The 12,990-nt window shown below is 41.8% G+C and overlaps 1 protein-coding gene across 2 annotated transcripts in view; it reads left to right on the top strand.

Moving 5' to 3' along the window:
- The window catches only part of kdn (citrate synthase), a 53,953-nt gene that overhangs the window by 1,341 nt on the left and 39,622 nt on the right, over positions 1–12,990 (top strand). For both annotated transcript variants that reach the window (XM_071594798.1, XM_071594796.1), the window contains exon 2: positions 3,197–3,355. In XM_071594798.1, the coding sequence (XP_071450899.1) occupies positions 3,197–3,355 (159 nt within the window). The remainder of the gene's footprint in view (positions 1–3,196; positions 3,356–12,990) is intronic.

Genomic DNA, 12,990 nt, shown 5'->3' with positions numbered 1-12,990 from the left:
TATGATTTTGATGCACCCATGTTATGCGTGAGCATCGATTTTTACTGTATAAATCTTTTTTTTTTAACTCGACACTATTTAGAAAAATATGGATATTATTTTGAAAGGATGGTAAAGAATGTGTTGTTTGGTTACTATTTCAACATAAATGTGAACAATTGTTATCCATATGAATGTAGCTATGTTTATATTCCCGCGTTGGAATTCGTATTTTTAGGTCTGGATTTGGCTATTTATCGACTGAATCTGTCCTCCGGCTCCTTAATCGATTGCCACATCAAGTTATATACGTCCAAAAATTGGCGATTTATGGTTAGCTATTACTCTTTATATAATGATCATTTTAAGCAGCCCATGCATGATAAGGCTTCACGCGACGTCCCAATGGCCTTTAGATGCCTAGCTCGTGAGAGTGGCGCGTGGGCAGGGTCAAGGGTTCAGAGAAAACACACGACTCTTCTGCCGATTTTTCACTGCAGAAGTGGCAAAGCCATCTGAAGAAATGAAAGTACCCAAGGAATCAAAATGTATATTTGCTCCAGTGTCTCTCACCTTCCTTGATATATTTTCTAATACGCATGGCTCATATTTTCATGTCGAGCAATGAGGATAAAGATAAATTTCGAATATATAGCTTCCAATTTACGTTGTAAAGAGCACTATGTACTTATGTTCAGACATTGATTGTATCGAACGAAATTAAATGTTAGTCTAAGATCATAGCTATTTCTGTTATTCTGGTGGCAGTGCATGTGTGTTGCAAGCTGAATTCCATATATTTTTGATAGGCATATTAGGAGTGAGTGTGAGGGTAACTTTATCTTGTGAAATAGCTTCTTGCTCTGTTGCAATAGTAGAAGAGTGCTCGTCTTAATCACTTCTTCACCGACCTAGTTATGCATGGGAGGACATGGCCATGCCTGTGATCGATGCCACTGGAAAAGGTGCGAATAGCATTTTTGTCGGCCTTGATTGGCTCGACCCAGGTGTATCACATCATTTTCCCATTATCGCTCGGTGCTACCTAATTTCCTCCTGCGCACCGCTTTCCCTTGGTGTATCAGGCGCTGGAAGTGAATACCGGCGAACAGTACATCAATGGCGGATGGTGCCGTCTCACCATTCCTCCAAATTAATGGAAGTAAGGGGTTGAAGATCGCTCAAGGTCCGCTGTTAGTGAAGGCAGGCGCTGCACCCCCGATTTCTTTTTTGTTCTCCAACTTAAAGATTCTTTTGTTTCGAGTGGTTGCAGGTTTTTCAGGAACTTTTGATGCATCATTTTCTGTATCATTTTACAGGTTCAGTACTCATTGATTTTTTTGTTTAGCAATAAGGATTTACTTTAACTCAATTCCCGCGATAATTTAAATCACGAGGATCTCATTTTAAGCCACAGAACGCGATTTTAGCCGTGTGTAACAGTCTTATTTTTTTGTATGGTGTGTGGAAACGGAAATAAAGGACAAGTGTAACGATACCCAAGGTCTTATGGAAGGGTTTAACGGCTCTGAATGTGTTCCCGTGGACAATTTTATCGCCAGACGACGAGCAGGCGGACGGAATGGCAGGATCGCTCGTCACGAGCACAAATGATTTATGTCTTGCACCCATCATCTTCACGCGACTTTGCCCTTACTATTCGAGTCTTTGATCAATTCACTTGTAAGTTAGGAAGCCTCCAAGCGTCTGCGTTTCAATGAGCCGTCCGTCGGTTTCCCCACGTTGGCCCTTCAAGTTTTTGATTGGTTGCACATAAGGGATTTGCAACCCAAGAGGTGTAACGGGAACCGTCCGGAATATTGTAAGCGGAGATGCGTGCATCCGCGTTTGTTACAGTGTCATCAGGTGGCTTATCGCAATGACAATTTGGCTCTCAATACTTCAAGAAAACAATGCTGCGTGAGAGTGAAGCTATTTCGAAGGAGGGAAATTAATACGTTCAGCAGAAAATATTCCCGATATGATTTCATTTATTTGATTCCAACAATGCACGTATCATTAGTCTGCCGTTTACCATAATTGATGTGATTAATTCTGGGATTAGTGCTCCATTATTATCGAGTGTTATTCATCATAACGACAGCGAAGTAATAATAATACGACCTCACTCGGGTATGATGATAACATTTTGTGTGTTCAGTTCCCTCAACTAAAGCATAATTTAGGACGTTTTATTGAAATTACCCCTGACAAAACTAAAGAGATAGTGCTTAGTGAAACAAAAGTAACACAAAAGAATTTTTAAGTTAATGCATGTACATGTGTTACTGTGTACATGTGGCTGAACTTGAGAAATTGTGGCTTGATTGATGTAATATCTGACAGATTAAAAAAATTATAGATATGTTTAATTCTTTATGCACTTTCTATAGCCTTTTCAGACTGTTATATATGTTATAAAATTGGACAGTCACATTTGAAGTCAGTTGAGAAGTGATGAAATCTAGACTGTAAACATGAAAGAGCTTTAGAAAATATCATGATTTTAAATAAATGTGAATCATTTTAACAAATTAACATGCAATAGTATTAACTTCATTGTCCCCTTAGTATAAGTTTGTTCATTTCATTAGTAAATTCTGAACTGAGTGAGCACAGTTTGCTTTGAGGGTAACGTACTTTGTGTCACTCAAAGACCAAGAGTTGAGTCATTGAATTGGATTTAGGATCAGTATTGTAATGTAATGCATTGCTACCAATTGAGGCCATGACACAAGTTGAATCCAACATTTGGAGCACATTCAAGCTCTCTCCAATATACCATGCACTGTAGGTTACTGCATAGCTTTTAATTCAAGGCATGCAAACATTTAGGAGTTGTCCAGATGTTGAGATCCACCTTCATGCCTGTTAAATTTATTTCATACTTTCTACTTTAAACTGTAACATAATGTCTCCACTGTAAAAGGCGAGTAAAGTTTCCACTTGAGTATAAAGTTTGATTGCAATATTACCACTCTAATAGAATAACAGTTGCATGGCAGATTTAGAAGTGGTCCATCCGTTAGCGTTTCCAGTTTATGGTTGCTTCTTTGGCATTTCCTTGTGCTCAATCAACTTGATCCAATATTGGAAATTTGCTTTGAACCCTTCCCTTGCATTCCAACGAGATAAGTGGTTTGTCTACTAGTTCACGGTACTGTTGATTTATTCCCGTAGCTGAAATACCTCTCTTCTTGAATTTTACACAATCTAGGTAAACCCAAGTGTATGTGTACTCCTGCGAAATCTCTCTGCGGAGAGTACAGATCTGAAGGAAGTCCTAGCGGCCAAAATTCCAAAGGAGCAGGAGAAGATCAAAACATTTCGTCAGAAACATGGAGCGACCAAAGTTGGTGAAGTTACCGTCAACATGGTGAGTACCCATTCCCGTCGATTCTCAGTTTTGCCATCTTGACTACTCGGTGCTGCCCTACCCATCAAGGTTTGTGTGACAATTAACACACAGTCCTAGCATAATATGTTTTATAATATGCATAATTGATATGTTCATCAGAACGTCAATCATACTGATACAATTGTTGCAAAATATTTCCTGCTCGGGTCATATCATTAAGCATTGTTTTGTGAAAGTAAATAGTTTCTGGGGACACTAGGTTTATTATCTAGCAATTCAAAATTGCTGTGGGCAAAATTCTTAGTATGTTGGGGGAGGTGCTTTTCACCTCCCCGCATCCAGTCTCCTCTATGGTATCATTATCTGTAGAGCACAACCTACCACTGTGCATTGTATTAATTAGAAAAGGATATCGTGCATGTATATAATTACTGTGATGCAGCCGGTGAAGATAGTGTTGGTCCAGATCTGGTCAGCATGAACGTATTGCATCTTTGAAAATATTTCCTTGTTAAAGCAGAATCGGTGCATCGGAAGGACTGGCGGTAATCCATATCGGATAAGGATACCTGTGTCAACTGAGGGAAGCACTTAATGGGTAGGAGAATGAAAATGTAGTTTGATAAGAAATAATGAGAAATTGAAGTACTCTCTTCAATAGTTAGTCCTCTTCTGTATGTGTTTCCAACACTTGTAAATATGCGAATTAGTTGTATTTTGCTGTATAATTGTAAAGGGAATTTAGTCTGAATGGTGGACCAACTTTACATTCTCCATTAGGAAATAAAATGATTTTTTGTGGTTTTGCATGAATGAAAAAATGGTTAAGAATTTCTCACATCTCCAGAGCGAAATATGCTACAGATAATTTAAATGGCTCTGTGATAATTTATTTTAAATGGTTCTGTTGTCTTTAATGAGAGTTTGGTTGTCTTTTGGCCGTCTCATGGAATATTAAAGTTAAATCAGCAACTGCTCACATAATGGACATGTACTATATTTCCTGGATAATGTGAAAAGTTGTTTCAATTAAAAATCATTTGTTGCAAGAATTTGGGATAAATTTAGCAATGATTGTAGTTTCATTGAACTTTGTTCAAACGTAGATGAAAATTACTTTTCAGAGTACCAGCGGACTAATTTTATGAGGTGTCCAACTTGGAAAAGTGTTGTGAGTGCCAATGTGAAATTCAAGTGCAAATTTCTTGTTACCTTATTCTCTCCATTGAATGTTCACAGGAAACAGAAGCTTTAGCTGGACTTTTTCGTGTCTTTAGAGAACATTCGCAATCATTACATGCTATTTAGACCTTAACAATAAGCTTAGCATTGTGCAATGAAAGTATTAAAATCTGGATAGAAGTTCTTTGCATAAAATGTGTCAGTTTAGTTTTTTTATGATTTTCCTTGAACGTGTAGACCTGTTGGGGACATGGTAGTCGGGTGGGTAGAGCGCCAGGTTACTTGGAGGGCCCAGATTCGATTCCCGGGGATGCCTCTGACACCCTCAGCTTTATCCAAGCTGTGGGATTCCTTAGGGACAAGACTGAGAAACCATCGGCGGTATAGGAAAAGGATCTGATTCCCTTAATTACCCTGCTAATGTGTGAAGTTCACATGCCGCCTAGGGCTTGGAAATGAGCTGTATCCGCGCCTATCAAACCAACCTTCGAGCTCATAACTTTGGTCCTAGTCTTATTATTTTTTCAAATGGAAATCGATCACAGAATTAAATATGAGGCATTGAGCTCTGCACTTCAGTGTATCTGGTGAATTCTAACTGTTTTAGTGGAACTCTGCGTCTTTTTTTGAGTGGCTGATCAATAAGTACTCATGAAGTTAACCCAAAACATAGGTCTAAATTGCTAGAATACCGTGAATGTTCATTTTTGTGTGAAAATGGCCCCCAATTCAAGGTTTACCAGATACTGTATTGCTCCTACCCCTCATTTGTCATGTTCTAATGTTTGGTTTCAATTTCGCCCAAATAAAGACTTCTATCTATCTACCGAACCACAAAAAGCACAAAGCAATGATCACGCCGTCGATTCGAGTGTATCTACGGGCAATGTCGGCCGTAAATGCCCGATAAAACGTGAAAGGCGCGCTCTCTCGCTCGCCGTACGCCCTCTAGGCCATTTCGAATCCGGCGCCATAGCTCCCTCGGCACGGCGCCGCGGAGGTCCCGTGATCGCGTCCGCCCTGTCTTCCCGTGAGCTTACGGGGAAAAAGAGTAGCGCGCGCTATTGCGTCCACTCGTTGGCACTCATGCACGTTCCCTGGAATATCTCGTTCGAGGTGCTTCCGTTGTGCAATTCACAATGCCGTGCGTTGGGCTATGTATGCTTGGACCTTGATTATATACGGCCATCTCTGATTTTTTAAAAAAATACTCCTATGGATGCCCATCCGAACCCCAAACGCAAATGGGAAACGGATGCATAGTATTGTCGCCAAGTCCTTAAACGGACAAAAGTTGGAATGTTGCTTTCGCATTCCTTGAGGATTTTTGGGTAAAATCGTGGAAAAAACATGCGATCTTTTGGCGTGTAATAAGGAGTTCAAAACGGTCGATTAGGAAAAAAAAACAAGCGGGGAGATGTCGAATGCATTCTAAAGCTGTAAATAACTCTGGAAGTAATCACAATCGCGCACTATTTAATTAGCTTTCCCAGTAATTTTCGACCGGTAAGACCGATTTCGGTCCGAGAAAACAGATTAATTTCAGGGGAATTGGTGTATTTCAGAATCGTGGCAGCTTGGGAATAAAATAGCAGACGTTCTCCTAATTGCGGACATAGACGTGAGACTCGTAGGCCTCGGGGGAAAGTAAATGCGAAGGACACCGTCTTGACGTCGGAGCGGTTTAATTTCCATTCTAAACAGTCTGCGGATGACTCGTCAAATCTGGCTCGGTGCGGATGGCGAAGCCATATGCATACGTCCTAGTGCGAGCGGGGCATAGGAACGAGTTTAGCACCGTTAGCCTTCCTGTTACGTTCTTCTGGGCATTGGCACAGTTTACCGGACGGCTTTCTTGGCCATTTCGTTGGCTTGTACTATTATTTGCATAGGCAGGAGCTAAATAAACGTGTCCCGAATGAGCGAATTCCTATGACGGCGCAAGTGAATAGTTAGGGACGAAAAGGCATTATGCGCAGTGGAAAAGACTGTGCGAGTTCATCCAGTCTATTCATCTCCTGGTCAATTAACTGAGTCGATATGTCTGATTTGATTAAACCCCTACGTGCGTTGTTCATTGAACTGCAGTCCGTTTCGGATAATCCATCGTTGTTAATAATTTGTTACCAACAGCCATTCAATTCGTTCAAATGCATTGTTTAAAAGGATAAGGACATAATAAGCGGTCGAGTGTTGGATTTTGTGGGTGAAACAGGGGAAAGCCGTACCATTTTGACTTAGTTTTTCAAACCTTCCAGAGCATAAACTTTCTTATTATAGTATTACAAACTGTGAGACTTTATTATTAGGCGTTAAACTTTTTCAACAATTGTTTGCGTTAATTTTTTGTGTGGAGAAACCCTAAGAAATAGTCAAGTTTATGTTACTGATAACAAATTCGACTTTTCTGTGAATTCTTAATGGTATGGAACGGAGTGGTAGTAGCGTTCAGTCTTACGTGCATGTTCAATTAAACCCAATCGTGAAGAATACTGCAATCATTCTTCAATTTAACGAACTCAATAAACTGTGCACGCTTTTTTCCTCTTCTTCATAATTAGTCCCCTTAGCGGAAAGCTCGTAATTTGGTCGATGAAATTTAGGCGGATGTTTTATTACCAACGCCACACGGATTCCCGGAGATGACTTCGATTTTCTAAGCCCTCTCCGAGCGTTCGCTTTGTCAGAGCGGCAGTTTATTTCCCGAATGCGTCCCAAATCCACTTTTCTTGACGGGGGGGAGTGAGTGAAGGTACAGGCATTCGCGCGACAATGAGCATAATTATGAATTTACATTTATATTTCTTTATTGTTCAGTCCCATCATGAAACGTCATCTCCATCGATTTGAAATTGTTATGCGTTCGATGGGTGCTGTTCACTAATTTTGGGATTATGACTCTGCAAAAGCGGTGTTGGTCGGATATTGGCGTAGGAATGTCCGTTGCGTCCTCTCGACAGCGTCCGAAGTGGTCTAGCCTCGTGTTGCGGGCTCGCCCCAGCCCATAAGCACGGAGTTGTTTACGAAGATGGCCCGAGGCATCGTTTGGAATTCCTCCCCGGACCCTTCCGTTAGCTTTCCTCTTCGATTGACACATTTGCTCGTTCGTACGGATTGTACCGCTCACGCTGGGACTCACGGAGGACCCTTTAAAAATATCACTTGCCCTTTCTGACTTGGGCCGTGAGAAAGGCTGCCGGAACAGGGAGACGCGGAGTTAATGCTGTAAACAGTTAGTCCAGAGAACATCTGGGTTGGCATGCCGAGAAGATCTCCTCTTTGCGTTTCATTTCAGTCTTACACGTAAATCAGGTTGGTCGGGTTGTCCACATTCCCCAAAAACGACGCCCGCCTCCAGCAACTAACCGCTTCCGTCCATAACCCACCTCTCCCGTCGCCTCCCTCGAGGGTGTCATAGACCAGAGGTGTTAACATTAATGTCCTCCCAACATTGTTTTTACCGGTTGAGGACGGTTAATCATCGAAACCAGTTTTGGGGTGAAAGATTAAAAAAAACAATTGCAGAAAAATGCATTGTTTTAAGGAAGGAACTTATCATTCTAATGAGTCCATTGGGCTTTCCCAATGATGCTCAATTAAGGGGGCTCACTAGAACTGACTAGAATGACGAAGACTTCGGCGGGCATTGAAATCGTTCTTTCTCTTCTGTGAACTGTTAATTATTTAAAAGCCATTCTATTTCCATTTATTATCTCTCCGAGAATTGTTTCGCCAAACCAGTTTTTGGCATTTTTTTATGTGTTTACTCTCGTCTCGCATTTTTCAGCTCAAAACTTTGTCGAAGTTTTGATGGCAATCGTGCAGCCTCGGGCACCGATTAAAACTTGCCACCCGTCATCAGATTGATCCTTGCATGTAATCTGGAAAACGAACTTCGCTGCTTTGGATCGTGGCTAATAAAAATGCCGGCGATATCGGATCGCGCGTAATTTATGCCGTCCATGCCGCGTGGTGTAATCCTTCTCGTGTCAATCATTGCGTGTGACGTCATTGTTATCGATGAGTCATTACCACGGTGTCACCGATGGGGGGCTCTTAGTTCGTCTCATTTTCCAGGGAATGTGTGTCTTCAAGAAAAGAAGGAGACTGCGTATGCTCAGGGTATTGCCTTGGGTCTTAAGTTCAAGGTTTCACTCTTAGAACTTACGACAGAATCTTCCACATCGCGTAGGAGAACTTTGTACCTCCACAATAACTGCGTGTGAGTTGGGAGTTTGTGATTTAGCACTTCCACGATGTGTGTGTGTGCAGACGATGTGAACTGAAAACGTTTGGCGTAGATGCGTGAATTCAACGAAATGGCAATTAGCACTTCACTTGTTGAGACGTGAAATATAAGTCACCGTATTTCATGATTGTGTACTACTCCTTATTCGGCCCTGCAAAAAGCATTGCTGCCGTTATGATGATATTTTGTATGGATTTGCATATATATGGGTCGCGGCAGTCCAGAGGTAGGGCGTTGGACTACTGACCGGAGGGCCGTGGTTCGATTCCCGGGCAAGCAGGGATTCTTCTGTGGGCACCTGCAGGTCCACCCAAGCTATGTGATTTTTCGGGTACCAGATTTTCCTGGGAAACCATTATCGGCGCAGGGAAAGGAACTTACCCTGCCCCCCTTATCTTGGTGTGTGAATTTCACACGCCGTATAGGGCATAGTACTGGGTGAACTCTCACCTAACTGGACCTTCAGGTTGATGACTGCGTTTATGGTTATGCACATACTGGTATATACACGTGTATGTATGTACACATGTATGCATATACACACGTTTGGGTCACGGTGGTCCAGGGGTAGAGCATTGGACTACTGACCGGAGGGGCCAAGTTCGATGTGATTCTCAGTTGTGACTTCTATGGATGCCAGATCTTCCTGGGAAACCATAATTAGAACAGGGAAAAGAACTGACCCTCCCCCCCCCGCTACCCTGATGTGTGAATTTCATACCCCGTCGGGCTTAGTGCTGGGTGAACTTTGCCATCACCTACCAAACCGACCTTCGGGTTGATTACTGTGTTTGTTTTATGTTATATATATATGGAGTTAGTAATCATTTGGAGGACCCGCTCGTTACGAAAGCAGCCTCTCCGATTGTAAATGGTTATTCATTTGATTTTTCCTGACATAACTAAGCAAGCTTCAAGAGTCGGTAGCACATATGTCAATGTTTAGAGTACTTCTTGCGATATTTTGATCGAATGGTATGAGATTACAACCAGAGAGCTCACTCGACCGTTTAACTGCCATGAAAAGAGGGCAACCGTTATCTGATCAGTGAGCGAGTTTCTTATATTACCGCCGGTAGCTGACGGTCGAAAAATCAATGACACAAGTCTTCGCTTGCCGACCGCTCACAATTTTCGGGTGTCAAATTACACTAGAACTGGATGCAATAAATCGTTCATTCACCCGAAACGGCTAGACGAAATTACTTCTCCGGTTGAGTTCTTTGACAGTGAGATAGTCTTAAATTTCGATGTGGCAGTTTCTCTCCACGGAGGTCCGTTTCAACGTGTTGAGTGATTATTTTGTTCTGGATTAAGGAAAGGCGTCACAGAAAAGGTCCTGGAGTAATTTGAAGTGACCTTTGCGCCTTTGCAAATTGTGAATCAATGTGCCCCTGAAACATCTCTGGGATTGAACCCGGCCCCCTCAGTTTCGGCCACCAATATCCACGTAACTAATCCGAACACCTCCAAATGTAAGGTTCTGGCGGCCCGTTATTCTCGAGAGACGCTGCATATATTTGCTAAATCGGTCTGCGTATGTTTACCGCTTGACTGCTTAGGGTCGAGAAGGTGTATTCTTAGTTAAGTTGTGACGTCCTTCAGATATTGGACGGCCCAGATCTTAATCAGACCCAAGCTACTGTAGCGTTATTTGTAGTTCTACTTGAAGAATGTGCTCTCTCGTGGCGCCATTTTCTTGTTGTACCGACTTTGATGTAACGGACTTGTATCCACATCGAGGGTGCGTACGATATGTACTAAATACTATTGTGCTTTTTATTCGTAAAAAAATGTTGCCTCAATTGAGGAAACCTTGGACAATGAACATTTGAAAACACCCGAGTCGATAAAAAGTTGCAAATGTCTTTTTTGTGCAAGCGATTATTTCTCGTATTAGTAAATTTGTATTTATTTTTATTGTTAGGGCGTATTTCGTTGTGTTAAAAATTAAAAAAAGCACAGGTTTGCCGAAAGCCAAATGGTATATTATTATTGGGCATATTATCATGTTAAAGGAATCATTATCAATGTGAAGTCGTAGAACGAACGGAACTGCCGTTGCTACGGCCGTGAATTAACACATTATAAATCCCCGAATGGTATAAATAGATAAAAATATTACGACCTAGGGTATTGATGCCATTCAATGTAACGAGGTGTAGTGAAGCGGCATCGTAAGCACATGGACTTACGGCCCGAGGTCGAATCCGTTATTCAAGATCACTGTTGTGATGCAAAAGCCTACGATAATTTACGCCGTGGTGTGATGTGTGTACTCTCCATGTTAAGCGTGCAGTCATTTTGGAGCGGTTAGACATCAAAGAGCGTGTAATTCATTCTACTTGGTACCCTGCAAGCCAACACCAGGAGGTGATTACACACCAGGAATGCAACATCAAAAATCAAATCTTTCTTAATTTTTAGTTGGAGTGTAGTTCTGTAAAATAATTTAAATGATGTAGATCATGACAACCACAGATACATGCACTACGGTGTCTAAGTCAGATATACTTCTATACGCATACGAGAGGAGCTGTATTTAATGAGAAAGTCATTTTTATTAAAGTTCGGTGAGATAATGACAGCGTACTCTGCTATTCGGAATGAAAAAAGAAAAATATTGTCTCCCATGGCGCGATCGGATAACGTTATCCTGATCCCTTATCGTTCTTGGGAAAAATGACACTATTCTCTAATTTTATTGAGATAATCTCTGCTGCCGTTGGACGATGTGACTAATAATGCATTTTAGCATCGTCGCTAAAGAGACATCGTTGTAATTTATGGAAGATTATTAAACAAATTCCAAAGAAACTGCGGGAGATGCCGCAACAGTAACTTTTAACGGAGTCATCCGCTAATGTGCATTTCAATGCAACAATTTCAGAGTGTAAAAATCATTCGCCTTGACTGGGATCCCAGTCAAGGCGAATGATTTTTACACTCTGAAATTGTTGCATTGGAAGATTATTAATCTGTGGTTTGACCTTTGCTCCGTGAATGATTCCCAGCATACTGCCTCTGATTGAACTCCCGGATATTTTAACCGAATTAGGAAAGATGGAAATAGTACGTCAATGATATTTCCACCTTCGGTTTGAAAATTATGCTTTTTTGTTAAGAAATTACGTGAAGGGGGTTTTGTTAGCTCAGGGGTAGAGCGTTGGACTAGTTACCGGAGGGCTCGGTTTCAATTCCCGGGCATACCTCTCTGGGCATCCTCAGCTTCACCCAGACTGCGTGATTTTTCGGGTGCCAGGTCTTCCTGTGAAACTGTAGGCAGCATAGGGGAAGGGTCTTCCCCCAACCCCGAAGTGTTATAACCGCCTTAGGGCTTAGTTTTGGGTGAACACCACCATCACCTATCAAACTTTCGGGTTGATTACTGTGTTTATGGTTTTTTTTTAAATTACGTGAAGGGACATTCACTGGAGGTTTTTGAGGCTAGTTTTTGCTGAGTTTATTTTATTAGGAAGGCGGCGATTTTCGGGCATTAATGCGTGCGTGTTTCTAAGTCGCCCACTGACTCCTTTGCCTACTGGAAGTTGTTACGTATAATGGAGAGCGACTCATTATAAGATGACACTCGTCGTGGTGGTAAATACTTAATGGGCGGAGAGGTAGCTATTACTCAAGCTCTGAATATCATATTATTATCCACGGCTATCCGTTTTCGGAAGAGGCTCATTCGTTCATCACACCGCACCAGTTGCTTTTGTTCCGCACATTTGGAAATATTATGTTAAAATAGAAAATAGGTATTTTATACCCTCTAACATGCCACGCGCGCTCGTTAAAATGATGAATGTGATTTGAATTTTTTCGTGGAAATGGAATCGTTGGAAAAAGTGAAAGGAATACTCGTCATTGGGAGCCTCTGACGGATGGTCACGCGCTGGCAGATGTCCTGCTTGGAAATGTTTTGGAAAATTAGGATAATGACATGGAATTAACGTACGATTAGGGCGACAACGTGATTTTAATGGTGCAGCGATTTAGCTGTGATTGCTTCGCTCTCTAATGCCTCCACACTGTGTTTGAATATTTCCCCACCGGCAGTGTTCTTTGCCATCTGGTTCGTTCTTAACGAGAGGGAATGCGTCCAACACAGGATTCGAATCAATGCGAGGCAGAAATTTCTGCTGCCGTGGGGCGCACGAATAATGGGATTCGTTCTTGGTGTACGTATGTGGCGTGCATGGGGCGTATTGAAGGATGA

The sequence above is a fragment of the Hetaerina americana genome, unplaced genomic scaffold, assembly GCF_022747635.1.
Source record: "Hetaerina americana unplaced genomic scaffold, ioHetAmer1.1.p SCAF_7, whole genome shotgun sequence".
Classification (NCBI taxonomy): Eukaryota; Metazoa; Arthropoda; class Insecta; order Odonata; family Calopterygidae; genus Hetaerina; species Hetaerina americana.
This window is presented reverse-complemented; position numbering and strand designations above follow the sequence as displayed.